The sequence below is a fragment of the Diorhabda carinulata genome, chromosome 8 (genome assembly GCF_026250575.1).
Source record: "Diorhabda carinulata isolate Delta chromosome 8, icDioCari1.1, whole genome shotgun sequence".
In the NCBI taxonomy this organism is placed as follows: domain Eukaryota; kingdom Metazoa; phylum Arthropoda; class Insecta; order Coleoptera; family Chrysomelidae; genus Diorhabda; species Diorhabda carinulata.
This window is the reverse complement of record NC_079467.1, coordinates 22017941-22032620: the sequence shown is the minus strand read 5'-3', so window position 1 is coordinate 22032620 and position 14680 is coordinate 22017941. Positions and strand designations below refer to the sequence as shown.

Genomic DNA, 14680 nt, shown 5'->3' with positions numbered 1-14680 from the left:
TAGGTCAAATTCTCTTACGCTTTGATAAAGTTTTATTTAAAATACATACATAATAAAGAAATAAATAATAAATAAGTTAGTTTCTAAAGGAAAGTTATTTCTTTAGAAACTAAAATCGAAATTTTGGATCGCTTACGAAATGGAGATAGAGTAGTAGATGTTGCAAAATCATATAGCACGAACGAAGCTACAATAAGAACTATTAGAACAAATGAAAACACAATTAGAAAGAGTATTGCAGCTGGCAATACCACGAGTATGGGCACAACATCATACACCAGAAATATCTGCTTAAATGATGCGCCAGACGCTTGACTGATTCTAGAACGGTCGGAAACGAAGACTCGGGATGCTGGTCATAGGCTCGGCTTAGTAAACCAGATGCTTGAGCGCTTTTCAACGTTCACCAACATCTTGTTTTCATTTTCATCTTAATAGGCACGTCAACAAGCAAAATTGCCGCCACTGGAATGCAAATAATCCAAAACATAAACATCAGAAACACCTACATTCGTCTAAAGTGACTGTATGGGCTGTCAAAAATTGCTATTTGAAAATGAAAGGGGATACATAGTTTTAGTTAATTCAGAGCGGAAATGTGCAGACGTTAGACGATTGTACCAGCAACACAGAGCAACTTAACATACATCCAATCGATCTCTGTCACGAGAATGTGACTGAGAGGAAAAAGAAAAGTAAAAACCACCCCATCCAAGGAGTTAGGGGTTATTTATTTGATGGAATTTACCAATTTTTAATCGAGAAGAATTTGGCGATTATCATCACTGTGAATGACGAACCTTTTTTGAATATGAATTGAATAAACCTCTGATTAATGAGTTTTCATTTCTACCTATACCTAATAAAACATTACGATGGGTTGAGTTTCATTTAAAAGAGCCGTAACTGACTAAAGGTGGTGTGTCTGACCAAACATGATATTTTAGTTGCCAAGTCGTTTTTTCAATATACTTTATTAGGGTGTCACGTCGACAAAAGGTTGTTGGAAGTCTCGTACTTCCTTAATGACCTAATTCAATATTCAATATCCAACTCTAAATAATTTTAAAGTTGGACTTTTATCCAATATTATTTTGAAATTGTGTATGTCCTTCTACCGATTCCTCATTCTGTGTCTCTTCTTCTATATGCTCTGGCTCTTCTTTTTGCTTATTTGGTACTTTTTCTGAAATAAATTTACTGATAAAAATATTTTTTAGGCAAGAAGAAGTAAAATTACTTTCTAGTTGGAATAGAATTATAACATCACATTCCATTTCATCCAGTCACAACGTACAATGTACGTCTGATGAATCACCAATCAACGAAGATCAAAAACCTCTTTATTTCGTGGAATCTTACAAAAATCCGTTCGATTATACGGCTCTAGCAGAGAAGAAACTTCCCAGGAATGCATCGAGATATCGAAGATTGTTTAGAACACCAACCAAAACAAAAATTTGGAAGTGTGAACTCTGCTCCGAAACACGAACTACTATAGAAGCTTTACTGGATCACTACGAAATGCATAAGAAAATGAGAGATGAATTGAACGACACCGAGGATTCATTCAGTTGTCCAGTTTGCAAATTCACATTCGATGATGTAGAAAAATTCAAACGACACGTGACCTTGAAACACGGACCGAAAGAATATTTTTGCGACATCTGTAAATACGGATTAGCGAATTACGTTTTCCTCACAGTTCATAACGCGATACAACATAACGAAGACCACGAAACGTTGATATGCGCTGCTTGCAAACGGTTTTCAACAATTTCGAATGATGAATTAATGAATCACATCGAAGTTGAACACAAAACCGATAACTTTTTTTGCGACGAATGCGAAGATAGTTTCATTTCCAAGGAATGGTTCGAGAACCATAAAATATTTCACGTTAAATCCCAAATTACACGTTACGGCGAAGACAGAAATTCTAGCGCAGTGAAATCTCACATACAAAAAGGTTCTAACAGTAACGAAACATCTAGTAAAGAAAATATAAAGGATATTATATACAGGAAATTTCACTGTAAAGATTGTAAACAAACATTTCCCTATAACAAAAATTTGGAAAGACATCTATGTTTAATACACGGAATAAATAAAGAGAGTTCCAGTAGTAATGTTCTCGGGAAAACTTTCGATAAACAAAACGCGTAGAGTACGAATTTTAAAACACATAAAACCAAAGAATACGTTTGTTTGGTGTGCGCTAAGCAATTTTTACGTTCGCAACTACTAAAAATACATAATAGAATACACACGGGGGAAAAACCATATAAATGTCAACATTGTGACAAATCTTTTGCACAAAGATCGCAACTGAAATATTACACATCAGGACGCATACTGGAGAACGTCCTTATCCATGTAGCAACCGCGATAAAAGATTTATAACTAGGTCTCGTAAAGGTACCCGTCAAAGAAAGTGTACTGAATAGAATTAAAAAACAATAAGGTTGTTATTTTTTCACAAGAATAACATAACAAAAATACTATCGACCATCCTTTTCTCTCTTTTGAAAATAGGACAAGGTTATAAAAACAAGTTATATTCTGCTATGACACATTTAAGAAAAGACTTCTGTAGAAAAACTTAAAAAAATGAACAATTACTTGATTACTAACACTGTGAATTTAGTCATTATTCGTACCGACGCGAACGTCAACCATATACATATGACTTGCGAGTCATCATTAATGCTTGTCTGGTGGTTTTAGTCAGCAAAAAACCATTTCTTAAAAGTTACATGAGGAAAGATTTTCTCACCCGTGAACCTAAACTACAGGGATTCAAAGCAACGGTTAATTTGTGCTGATGAGACCTGGACATAAACAAAGTCAGCATTGGGTATAAATAGTTGGACAAAAGCCAAGGTAAACCCAAATCGCAACTGAAGGTTTCTTTCGATATTCACGTCATCGTGCTTCGTATATATTTTCCTGTCAATCAAACAATCACTGGACAGTTCGATATTAGCGTCCTAAAGCCGAAAACGCAATGACAAACTGAATTTTGCTCCACAATGTACCACGCACCATTCCTCATTGATAAAGTTTTTAGCAAAAACGGGCATTCAGAAGATTTCGCACCTACCCTATAGTCCCGATATTGGTCCCGGCGACTTTTTGTCTTCACACCTCAAAGGGACTCATCATTTTGGCGTAACTGATATTCTAAACGAGTTGACGTCATGTTTTAGATTATATAATCGTTGTATAGAATTGAAATGAAACATCAATAAATAAAATTTTATATAATAGTTATTTAGTTTCATACAAAATTTTTTCTACGTCCGTAGACTTAAAAAAACTGTGAGCATTATTAATTTTAACAAATAATATCTAAGCTTACATTAAAATTATTTGCTATCATACCTTATGTATCGTCTGGAGCTTGCAACAGAAACTTATTAATTTCCTCACGGGCAAATGTTTTAGATTCTTTGGGTCTATAGCCAACTGATTTAGTTATTTACCATTAGGGTGCCTTTTATATTATTTGAATAAGTCGACCAAAGTGTTAAAGACTAGTAACACTCTTTCCGTCAAGCTGAAACTCCTTTTAATTAGACACAAAACGTATTTTCTTGAACGAATATCAAGAAAAATAAAAGTGTGATAGTTTATTGGAGAAACTAATTGACATGAGAAAGAAATCGTTCACATCCCATTATTGTGATAAAACAATTTTATAATTGCGTTAAAAAATGACACGTTACGGCACTTTTTTTCACGCTTTTTAACCGATTCAGAAATTACATTCTTTGTAAATCCAAATGAATAAAAAAAACGTGATTATTATAACGGACGTAGAAAAAAGTTTAATCCCTTGTTTTTTATTGATAAATTCCCCGTACTTAATTGCCACGCCTCGTAGTAGTAGTCGTAAAATACAAATCGACGAAAGATGTATTGATGTGCAATAGTTTACTTATCAATGAAACGTTTCTGTAAATAAAGTTTATTTTATATGATATGCCAAATAACGGGTGAAAATCAGGATTCTCAAGCGGTAGACGGTAGAATATTCAAGGAAACCAAGGCTTAAAATTGTTTCTAATAGATAGCCTATCCTAGTATAGATATGTGTCAAATATAACTCACGATAGACGTTTGTCGTAAACTGAAGTTTTGGAAAACATTTTTTTTATCTCGAGAAATTTTAGCTACAAATTTGGTCAAATTACAATGTTTCCTGCATTAGATTATGGATAGTTATTGGCAAGACTCGATCCCGATAGAAGTAGTGTCCGAAATTTTCAAGTATTTATCTAGAACGGATAGACTGTCGTGTTCAGTAGTTTGCCAAAAATGGAAATATGCATTATGTAGACAATACTTATGGGAAACCATTGTACTTCGTGTGGATAAAGATTTTCTGGAACCAAGTACCACTTTGCTGGTAAGAGAATATTACAGACACATAAAAACATTAGAAATAGGATGGGATAAACCTCTGGTGCAAAATAGATGGCTGCCACTTAAAGTGCATGATTTGACGAAAAGAATGGTACACTTTATATTTATATTGTACGAAAACTGCGTTCAACTCAGTTGCTTCAGGTTCTTTGATTGGCACGATATATACGCTTTCAAGAAAATTATTTATCATTTGAGTAGGTTTTTGAAGTAAGTTCTTTTTATATATTATTCAAATATTGCTGTCCATTTAATCCCACATACGAGAAAAACATTTTTATGCTACTATCATATTCAATCTTTCGTTCCATCCATTACTATTAGGGATGTTTTAAGTATATAACGTATCTTCCCAATAGTTTTTACACAAATAATATACTATATATAACTATATTTAATATATTCAACTTTAACGATCTAACCTTGATGTGTCTCTTCACGTTTGGCCTCAGTATTGTTGTTAATTATATAGATTTTCTTTATTTTTCTTCTTCTTTTTATTATTTTCTTTCAATTCTTCCTCCTGTCTCTGGATGTAGTCTTCTTTTTGATACCGCGTGATACCTACATATAAAAGTGAATCATCCCATCATCTTTCAAGAGGTGCCTCCATACTTTTTGAGAATTGTCTTGGTCACCATTTCGAGGATGTCTGTTATTTTCCAGAATCTCCAGGTTATATATTGCCATTATAAACGCGCAGGGCTTGTTTGGTATCTTTTTCATATTGATAAAAGGATTTTTTATTGCCAAAGTTGTATTCCCATTTTCTGAAACTAGATCACCTAAGCTTGACTCTTATATTTAGAAAACTGATTTTCCATACATAATTTAATAGCGTGGCATAGGTAAAAAATTCATAATTTCATCTTCTTCTCCTTGTTGCAAGAGTCCTTATTTCATATGAAGGAATCTCCGCGATCTTTGCTTTTAAATTCCTTCCTTCATACGTTTATTGGTTTTTATTGTTTCAGTACTTATTTATTCAATATTTTCAAAGAAAAGTATGAAATAAGCGATGGCTTTGCAGCCATTTAAAAGATTGTCCTACAAGCATAATTTTTAACTTAAACCTAACCTAACCTAACCATACACGGTAATCACCTTATTTTTTAGGATACAATCGAATTTGAAAAAACTGATATTCCACAATATAAATTTACCAAAAAATGAATGCTTGCGAATCCTCAACGCCTGCGTGGGATCCAAATTAACGGTGACACATTTAGAAATTCACAACAACTATTACAACTTTAACACGGCATTCGATACAATCGAATTCGTGGTGTTTTTAGAAGAATTTTTATGTTTAACGGAATTAAGATTGGATTATTTTATTCTCTCAAGACCGAAAGTCATGGATGTGATAACGGAAAATGGGAAAGATCGACTGAAGTTTTTGGAAATTTATTTTGATGAAACGGATCTTCATAGCATCATAATTCCGGAAAACAAGTGGAGAAAATTAAACAAATACTGTCCTGATATCAAGGTCTCCATAAAAATAAGTGAGTATTATTTATTTATATAAATTTTCCCATATTGTATTTAGTAATTAAAAATTTCGACCATTGAATTCAATCATTTGAATGAATTTGTTGTGAAATCGTCTAAATTGTACAGAACATCAAAAATCAATCGTTGAGTTATAAAAACCTTAATTTTAATGTTCTTCTCTGATGTATTGACATCAACAATAGTCAGACGTCATATTCGCATCTCAGAAACCCTGGTAGAGTTTTTCCATGACGTGTAAGTCCTTATGCAAACCCTTTCCCTACTCTTCGCTCATATCCTTGGAGAAAGTGGAGTTTGATACTCGTGATAATTTTTACATTTTTCATTTGCGAGAAATTTTTACCTCGGAGATACGAAAACTGCCCAAGCCTTCAGTTCTAACTCACTCTAAACTGAATATATTCCATAAGTTGTCTTATTTGGCGACCATTCAAAATACCGGTTTCGATCTTTCTCAAAGTAAGCTGAGCAGTTCCCATCTTTAGTAATTTCCCAGTATTATATGTACTGGTGGAATGATAATTTTGTCATTAGCTACTATAATGAATTCTGAACTATATTTTTCTCGCTATTGTTCGGCTTTACTGTCCCAAAGACATAAAAAACAGAGAAATTTTAGTGTATGTCAACAAACAACTGTCAGTAGCTTGATGCGTATTGTTCCAAGTCCATTTGTATCAACAAGGTTTCAATATAACCTAATTCTTTACATCTTTCACTAATTTTCCTTTCAGCTTTTACGCTAACAATTCTAAAGCTTGTTTAGAAAGATTTAAATCTCTTACAAGATCATCTAAATCGTTTGGGAAAAAATATTTGGATTCATTTCACATATCTTCAAAATCAACATTATTTTGTGATAAGCTTTGCCCTTGAATGGCTTGTTCTAAGGGTTCAGATGTATTTTCAAGCACTGAAGGTTCAAATGAGTACTACACTGGACGTTGAACACAACTACTACTTAGATACTGCCTTTTAGCTCGATTTTTAGTATTTGAATAATAATCTTTAATATTCCACACACGATTTACAAACATAATTGGTAGCCCAAATCATTTTTATCTAAAAGAATCCAAAAAAACTCAACATACGTCTGTTACCGATTAATACATGTATACGCTTAAAGAATAAAAATCAAAAACAAACTAACTCAACTTTTTTGACGGTAAATTTTATAGAAACAAGTCGTAAGTGACAAAATTCTGGGCAAAAGACAAAAAGTTGAATTATGTAAATAGAGTGCATTATAAATATTATCTGTTCTACAGGGAATATCTGCCATTATGAACAAATAGAGTTCATCTTCTTGATGGATACCATACCACTAAATTCATTCACAATGGTGACTAGCTACAAATTCGATCAAAAAGTTAGCCGAAACTTCGGAACTACTCTTCATCGTTTAATTAATAACTACCATAATACTATAGGTAAGTTTATTTACTCGCCACCGAAGTCGGGATTGTCCAAGTGGTCTTTTCCCAGGTGAGACTTCTTCCCATACTTACCTTATTGTACTGTAACTATAAACAAAACCCTGTAACTGGAATCACTCACATTCCCTCTAGTCTACATTGAAGTAGTCTACAAAAGTATATTTATTACAAAAATATATATAATTTTTTTGTTTAGAAAAAATAAATTTGGATCTCAAAAACAACAGGGAAAATCTAGACGACGTTCTTCTGGATATCATCTTGAAATGCCCCAAATTGAAGACCTTATTTTTTGATGGGATCGTGAATGATAATATGAATCTATTTCATGAAATATGTCACTATAAACAAACTGCAAAGGGTGAGTAGAGTTCAAGTTGATAAATGAAAAGTCCTACAGCAAAATAATATAAAAACTCAATGTTTATATCTGTTATTCCTTTTTGCCGATTGCTGATTTGATCCATTTTAACCCTATAACAATTCATCATCAAATTCTTTCATTTTCCAATCCAAGCTTCTTACACAATTGATGCCCTTTAGCAATGATTATTATTCAATACGCACAATTACTTGTCATATTACTTATTAGGTGTAGCAATGCAACTAGAGTGATTTATCATCTCACAAAAATAAGAAATATGCAGTTTCCATACCTTTCCTATGATCTATATGAAATCTAATAAGTTATAATGAGCTATTGCACGTAATTGTCGAGAGTACTATATTTATATTTGTGTCAGTTCCATGTTCGACGTTCTATTATACAGATGGTTCTTTTATTGTTCTTATTAACAGGCAGTAAAGCCTTTTTTATTACGAGTGATATGTAACTTTCTGCGATAGGTCGTAAATCAAAATTTTAAACATTCCGTGTAAGTCGTTGAAAAAATAGTTTTCATAGTATATATTCAATTACATCATTGATTTCTTCACAGGAATCCGCATGAAGGTTTTGCCGAACAAGTATAAATCTTTAACTAATGTAGTACACATGTTCTCTTAACTGTCTAAATAAATTTTTCAAATTATTTTCTGTCTTTTATTTTGAATAAAACCTTGAAAATTACCTAGTATTCAATATGGAGTAAAAATGTGCTACTCAGAACATACGAGATAATTGTTATTTTCATAAAAACTTTACTTGGATTATTAGTCACAACCATAGACCTATTTAAGGTTTTGGACCCGCCTAACTTAATCTTTTCACAAATAGTTCCGAGGTGTCAACATTAGAAAGGGAAGAAAATTTTATATTGAATATAAATTGATACTTTCATTGTATTTATGAGTGATATATAAATAAAATAATAGGAGTAATTTAACTATTAGTCAAATAGGTAAAAAATCTAGAATAAATCATATTTTCTATAAAATCTTGACATTTCTAAACCACAAACTACGCCCATATTTTGAATGAGTGTCAGGTGATAAGACACTAACGGACAAAAGAGTTCTTAAAGATCTTTCAGGAATTCAAAGATAAAATATCGTAGGTACACGAAATAAGCTCCAAATATAAATTCCTTTTATTTTACCCATTCTTTCTACGTTGTCTGTCTTGCACTACGCTGGTATCGATTTAAAATCGTTTGGGCTAGTCCATAACCTTTAATAAGTTGATGTTCACAACCAACGAATCCTATATTATAAAAAGCTTTTAGTAGTTGAAACATAAAGTAGGCATATCTTGAGATTACTTGGAAAGAAGAATTAGGTTATGATGTTAAATATAACCAAATAAACAAAAATTTTGAAATTTGAATCTACAAATACACATTTCTAAAGATCGGCTCTAAATGCTTCCCGTTTTTCCGAGACTACAAAGAAATTTTATAATCAGGTTGTCATAGAAACAGTTCTTAAATCAATAGAACCTAAAAAGAAATATCTAAACATAAAATGACCGAGACTGAGGCTGATGAATTAAAAGAAGTTGTTGAAGATACAAAAGGCTCTGTTTCAACGGATGGTAGTTCGCACACAATAAAACCATCGTTACAACACAAGTAGGTGTTGTCTTTGTGTTGTCAATCTTTTTAGTTATACATCAATTATCATTAATAATTCATTTGTGCAGTTAGGTGAATTCTATTAAAACTAATTTATTACAATAAACACATAGTAACAATTCATAATAGCCATAGTATTTTTCAAAAATCTATAGTATCATTTGTGTAATGAAAGTATAAAATTATATATATATATACATTATATAGTTACATAATAATAAATAAAAATCCAAGCTTTTAATGATACAAGCTTTGTTTTGTAAAGTTCGCCAGGTTGAGTTTTCCCAATATATTATATTATTAAAAATAAACAGTCAAAGCCAAAAAATCACATGCAATATTTTTTACACAAAGATAGTTGAAATTAAACCAATTGTTTATATTTTCAAGAATAGTTTCTATAACACTGCCTATTAATGTTGTATTATTTACACATATACACACAATAATATTGAGCGTTTAGATTTAAGGAACTGCCAGTGAAGGAAATTATTAGAAATGTTGTTGCAGCTGTATTAACAGGAAAATCATATGATCCAGATCGAGCTAAAAGCTGGTCTATGCAGATATCAAATGAAGTAAATGAAAAAGTAAAAGGTACTGAAATTTTTAAGTTATTTTATCCAAACTGCCTTAATTTTATTCAATAAATGGTCCACGTAAATAGTATCTTAAATTTGTTTTTTTTTCAATCATATAGATTTACTGGTTTTTAGTCAGGAAAATTTAAATATAAAAAGTTCTAATCATAGTTTTACTTTGTCTTTTCTTTCTTCCTTTTTTTATTTCAATTTGTGACCCCTTCAAAATAAGAAGCTGAAATTGCGCATAGGTTTAGTGGTAGCATAAATTGTAAGCTCAGTAGAAGTTCTGGTGCTGTTGACTATGAGATAAAATATAAATGGGAGAAAATAACAAATATGAAAAATAATTTCCACATTGTACACTATGGATCCAAAGACCTACTCGAAATACTCAATATTTTGCTCTATTCTCTTCTAGTGTAAAATGAATAATTGGTTCACATTGTGAAATGTTATGTATTTCCTGTAGATTTTCCAAAAAATTATCTATTTTTTAGATTTACAAATGAAGAGATATAAACATATTGTACAAGTAATTATTGGAGAAATGAAAGGGGCTGGTGTAAAATCTGGAGTAAGATGTATTTGGGATTCAGACGTTGACAGCTATACTAGTGAGATATTTATGAACGTAAGTTTATATATCATAAGTTTAGGGAAATAAATGTGTTTCATAACTCAAACTCAGAAAGATTTCTCATTTATTGTTATATTCATATGTCAAGACCTCCCATTATCAGTAACTTAGTTTCCATTCTAAAAGTTTTACCAAAATTACTATTGTAAAATAAAGTCAAATAACGTTTGAAGTTCATGAAATTTTTCAAATTTTCTTTACACCTCTGTGAATACCTACCATTTTCTTTTAGGATACCATCTTCTGTGTAACCACCGTATTTGCAGTATATCTTTATTAGTATAAACCTTTTACTTTTATATATAATGTAGATAATTCAATTTTTAAAAATAAAATATATTTTTTTAATCTCAGCCTTTTTATTATTTCCATTGCCCTTTAAAAAAAATCATTCCTCTTGGGTAAAGCTGCACAGTCAACAAGGTTTGCTATTCTTCAAGTCTTCCTGGCCTACATTTTTTACTAGTATTTTCCAAGATGTCCAAGATTCGGAATGCCGAAAATTCATTGATTTTTATTAGGAAGAGTCCTTATTTTTCAAACGTCAACCACCATATCTGAAGTAAATTGATTTTCCTACCTTCATTGTCCTTTTTCCTATTTATGATTGAATCTTCGAAGGGTTTTGTACTCAAAAACTCTTCTTGTTGTATTTTTACAACTTAAAACTGGGGCTTTTTCATTTTTGCATTTTTAATAATGATGTACTAAGCACAATTATGATCCCATGTTTCTTGCTTTATACCAAATTCTGTATCGTTGGGAAGGAATGACCTGGTATCATAAATTTCATATCAATTGTTTCCACATCCAATAGAGAGTCTTGAAAAGTTTCAGCAGAGTAAAAGGTTAGTTTCCATATTCCTGTTTTGCCCAGTGCATGAGTCAAAAAACAGAACATAGCATGTTTATACAAATGTTTCCTAAGGCATGAAATTAGATCTTCAGAACCTCTTACACCAGTAGTCTTATCCCAGACGTGCATATAGATAATGCTGTTGTTAAAACAAGGAATACCAAACTGGAACACAAAGTTTTCTCTATTGAAGTTGTGAGAAAATGCAATGCCTTTCGAAGATCAAATATGCAAAAATATTCTTTATCCTGCAGGGCCCCTGGGGTGCGCTTGTTCTGGTCACCTTAAGTGCAATTCTCTTTGTATCTTGAAGTCTGCTATAAGTTTCAGATCACCTGGACTTGGTTCAGTAGTATTCTGAAAGGAAATAACAATCTGTCTTTAAACAACAGAGCTTGCTTCTATATAACGGATATCCAGCCATAAGGTAGGAGGGCTTTTGCCCACTAGGATTCACACTTGAATTTCGAGGTGAAGCTAAGAGTACAATAAACATGTTTATGGTTCATATTACACTGAAATTTCACACATTGATATAGACAATAATAGTTTGATGTATGGTCATGAAAAAATGTATATAATTATTGAAAAAGAAATGAAGGATTACATTCGAGTCTTAATTTAATTTAGCATACAGGATTCGTAAGTTGGAATTAAATATTTAATGTTTATGAATGCATCTTCTCCTCCGTATCTTTCTAATACTTGTAAAGTCTCATTTACGTTATCCGCTAAGTTATCTCCTCTCATTTGACTGTAATCGATCTCGTCTCCACAGTTTACTGAAAAATTAAATATTGATAAACAATTACATACATTCTTAAATCGGGAAAATGCAGTCCATTGCCTTAATAGCATACTAAAAACTGATTCTTAATAATCGAAAAATAAATACTTCATCTATGAATAACTGGTCTTACTTGACATAATAATAATTATTTATAAACTGGCTACATAACTAGTTCCTCTCTTGGACATTATGTCAATTTCAATTAGAATCAATTAACTCATGTGTGCTTAGTTTGTTTTTCAGTTCATAGGTTATGTTCGTAACGTCATTGCGTATGCTAATTGACCAATTTAATGAATTGTCAAATTCAGCTGATGCTCACTTAAAAATGACCGCCGTAGGGTAAATAAATGCTTTTGCCTCAAGTTTTTGTGTAGTTTGTGAAGTTATCTATAGATTTCAGACCTTATTATTTCCATTTTTATTTCGAAATGGCTTTTTAAAGAGTTATTACTTAAAAAAGCTCGAAATTTACTTTCGGAATGGTGTATAACACATAATATATATCGTCCAGTTAAAAGTTCCTCCATGTTTTTTGAAACTGTTCAAAATAAAATACATTACCAGAGTATGAAATAACTTACCGTTTTTTTCTTTGTACATATTAAGACAAGGTAAAATTTGTCTATAATATGGTACCAAAGCTTCACCAACCATATCTCCAGATTTCACTAAATGTTGTAAAATACGCAAAGTGTTACACATCACCTCTTTATTTTTAGTTCGAAGTGCATCTACAACACAAGTAAATTTATCTGATACCTGTGCAGATTTAGTATAAAAATGTTATCAGTCACATTCCACAACAGTTTTTGATTAACTAAACAAATTTTATACAACTCTGCAGTTATTTAAATTTGACTGGACTATGCACAAAATAAAAATTCAGAGTTTCAAGAAGAGCCTATCTCTCTCATATAAATAAAAGTTTCTTTGAAATTGTACTACAAACAAACATATTCATACACACATTTTATAGCAAATTATTTGGCAATTATTTTTACAAGATACCAGTAAATTTTGGAAATGAGACTTAATTTACAACAAATATTTACACCCTAATACTTTAAACCTGATTAAAACACTGCAAACATTTATAATTCTTCTCAAAGTACTTAATATCATTACTTAGATTAGATTTTTTTCAAGAAGAGTATGCTTACCTTTTATGGGTATAATTAATTGAGGAATGCATGGGAAAATTTTGTTTCCTCCATGAGTTAGTAAATCATGAATTCCCTGTTGGGCAAATAGTTTATAGGGGTGTTCTGTTTCAACAAGTCCCTCAAAAAACATTGGCAAATAATAATGAAAATCCAATTTTGTTATATCCGCCTATAAAATATCAATACAATGAAATAAGTAGTTATTTCACATAGTATTCGTAAAAAACTTACTTTCCAAGACACTTTGTTACCTTTTGGATCTGTTCCTATGGGTAAATTACCTCTGAGATAGTTTGTTCTGAACTTTCTATTAGTTGAAGGAACTTCTTTATAAACATCGCATTTAGGAGGTGGTAAAACACATGTATGCTTTTGTAGGGCTTGAACAGTAAATGCGGGTACCCAAATCTTGCACCCGTTTTGCTGTTTTTCGCCAGTTTTAGGTCTTGACTCCTTATCTGTTACCATTATGGAACAAAATGGTATGAAAATGGAACACACATTACTTATATGAAAGCAGTAATGTCCGATGCTGACAAGATTTTGTTGATATGGAAACGATTGTTTTGTCAATTTTATGGAAATTGAAATCTGGGTTAAGACTTACGTGATTTGGTTTTCTAGAACCTTCGCCATATATAGATATCACAAAACACTCATTAGAAAATGTTGTAACTTACAGAAATATTACAAAGTTGATATTGTTATAAATTTTTATCATATTTTCTTTTCAAAAATGTCACTTATATGAAAAAATTTTATATTTAGTAGGGTTATGTTATTTGCGTTTGATTCAGAAATTTAAAAAAATTTAACGAGACAAAGATAAAAAATTCTGCTGCATCTTATTTTATAAATATCCATTGGTGCAAAAAAATGAATCTTCAATGCCTTATTGAAAGATTCTCAATATATGTATATGGTTTACACAATCTCATTAATCAAAATTCTACTGACACCATTTGGTATACCCTTTTTCAATTACCTTTTTAAAAATTATAATAGATAATTATAACAGATAATCTTGAAGAAATTTGAGGATCCTTAGGCCTTCTTGAAAAAATTACATATTTTAGATGTGCCAACGACTCATGTTTACCTCATCATAAAAAAGTTAATAATTTCTTACATAAATATACAAGTATTGCAGTGCGACATACATGTGCAATAGTGACAGCATTTTGTAATAAAACAAGTTTAGACTTTTGAATAGTCTACGAATAACTACCACATTGTATTTTTGAGTAATTAGT

The 14680-nt window shown here is 31.3% G+C and overlaps 4 protein-coding genes across 6 annotated transcripts in view; 3 read left to right on the top strand and 1 right to left on the bottom strand.

The window, feature by feature from the left end:
* LOC130897056 (zinc finger protein OZF-like) overlaps nucleotides 1-3264 on the top strand; it is a 287205-nt gene extending 283941 nt beyond the window's left edge. The window contains exon 5 of the mRNA XM_057805597.1: nucleotides 1221-3264. Within this exon, the coding sequence (XP_057661580.1) occupies nucleotides 1221-2166 (946 nt within the window). The 3' untranslated portion in view covers nucleotides 2167-3264. The remainder of the gene's footprint in view (nucleotides 1-1220) is intronic.
* Nucleotides 3265-3393: 129 nt separating this feature from the next.
* On the top strand, nucleotides 3394-8413 carry LOC130897063 (uncharacterized). 3 transcript variants are annotated; one of them, XR_009059653.1, is made up of 5 exons: nucleotides 3394-4638; nucleotides 5545-5936; nucleotides 7215-7431; nucleotides 7579-7743; nucleotides 8321-8413. XR_009059653.1 is itself a non-coding variant. In XM_057805628.1 (5 exons), exons 1-5 carry the CDS (start codon nucleotides 4217-4219, stop codon nucleotides 8386-8388), a joined length of 1209 nt encoding a protein of 402 aa, XP_057661611.1. In that variant the 5' UTR covers nucleotides 3394-4216; the 3' UTR covers nucleotides 8389-8413. The 3 variants fall into 3 exon arrangements, 2 of the variants coding, with proteins under 2 accessions (XP_057661611.1, XP_057661612.1); XM_057805628.1 differs by having other exon boundaries at nucleotides 7215-7376; XM_057805629.1 differs by having other exon boundaries at nucleotides 4035-4411; nucleotides 7215-7376.
* Nucleotides 8414-9061: 648 nt separating this feature from the next.
* Nucleotides 9062-11080, top strand: LOC130896988 (dynein light chain Tctex-type protein 2B-like). The gene is made up of 4 exons (XM_057805440.1): nucleotides 9062-9391; nucleotides 9858-9991; nucleotides 10476-10609; nucleotides 10848-11080. The coding sequence occupies exons 1-4, from the start codon at nucleotides 9285-9287 to the stop codon at nucleotides 10893-10895; spliced, it is 423 nt and encodes a 140-aa protein (XP_057661423.1). The 5' UTR covers nucleotides 9062-9284; the 3' UTR covers nucleotides 10896-11080.
* Nucleotides 11081-12020: 940 nt separating this feature from the next.
* Nucleotides 12021-14405, bottom strand: LOC130896987 (parkin coregulated gene protein homolog). Its single transcript, XM_057805438.1, has 5 exons — nucleotides 14035-14405; nucleotides 13659-13959; nucleotides 13425-13596; nucleotides 12846-12995; nucleotides 12021-12253 (listed from the first exon to the last, which is right to left on the bottom strand). The coding sequence occupies exons 1-5, from the start codon at nucleotides 14061-14063 to the stop codon at nucleotides 12093-12095; spliced, it is 813 nt and encodes a 270-aa protein (XP_057661421.1). The 5' UTR covers nucleotides 14064-14405; the 3' UTR covers nucleotides 12021-12092.
* Between the last annotated feature and the right edge of the window lie 275 nt (nucleotides 14406-14680).

Excerpts from the sequence above, each read along its gene's own strand:
- LOC130896988 (XM_057805440.1), top strand. The coding sequence starts at position 9,285 with ATGACCGAGACTGAGGCTGATGAATTAAAAGAAGTTGTTGAAGATACA. Across the intron at positions 9,392-9,857 it reads AAACCATCGTTACAACACAA|ATTTAAGGAACTGCCAGTGA; the intron begins GTAGGTGTTGTC and ends TTGAGCGTTTAG. Across the intron at positions 10,610-10,847 it reads CTAGTGAGATATTTATGAAC|GATACCATCTTCTGTGTAAC; the intron begins GTAAGTTTATAT and ends ATTTTCTTTTAG.
- LOC130896987 (XM_057805438.1), bottom strand. The coding sequence starts at position 14,063 with ATGGCGAAGGTTCTAGAAAACCAAATCAC. Across the intron at positions 12,996-13,424 it reads ATTAATTATACCCATAAAAG|ATGCACTTCGAACTAAAAAT; the intron begins GTAAGCATACTC and ends CTTGTGTTGTAG. Across the intron at positions 12,254-12,845 it reads TATGTACAAAGAAAAAAACG|TAAACTGTGGAGACGAGATC; the intron begins GTAAGTTATTTC and ends TTAATTTTTCAG.
- LOC130897063 (XM_057805628.1), top strand. The coding sequence starts at position 4,217 with ATGGATAGTTATTGGCAAGACTCGATCCCGATAGAAGTAGTGTCCGAA. Across the intron at positions 4,639-5,544 it reads CATTTGAGTAGGTTTTTGAA|GATACAATCGAATTTGAAAA; the intron begins GTAAGTTCTTTT and ends CTTATTTTTTAG. Across the intron at positions 5,937-7,214 it reads CAAGGTCTCCATAAAAATAA|GGAATATCTGCCATTATGAA; the intron begins GTGAGTATTATT and ends TCTGTTCTACAG.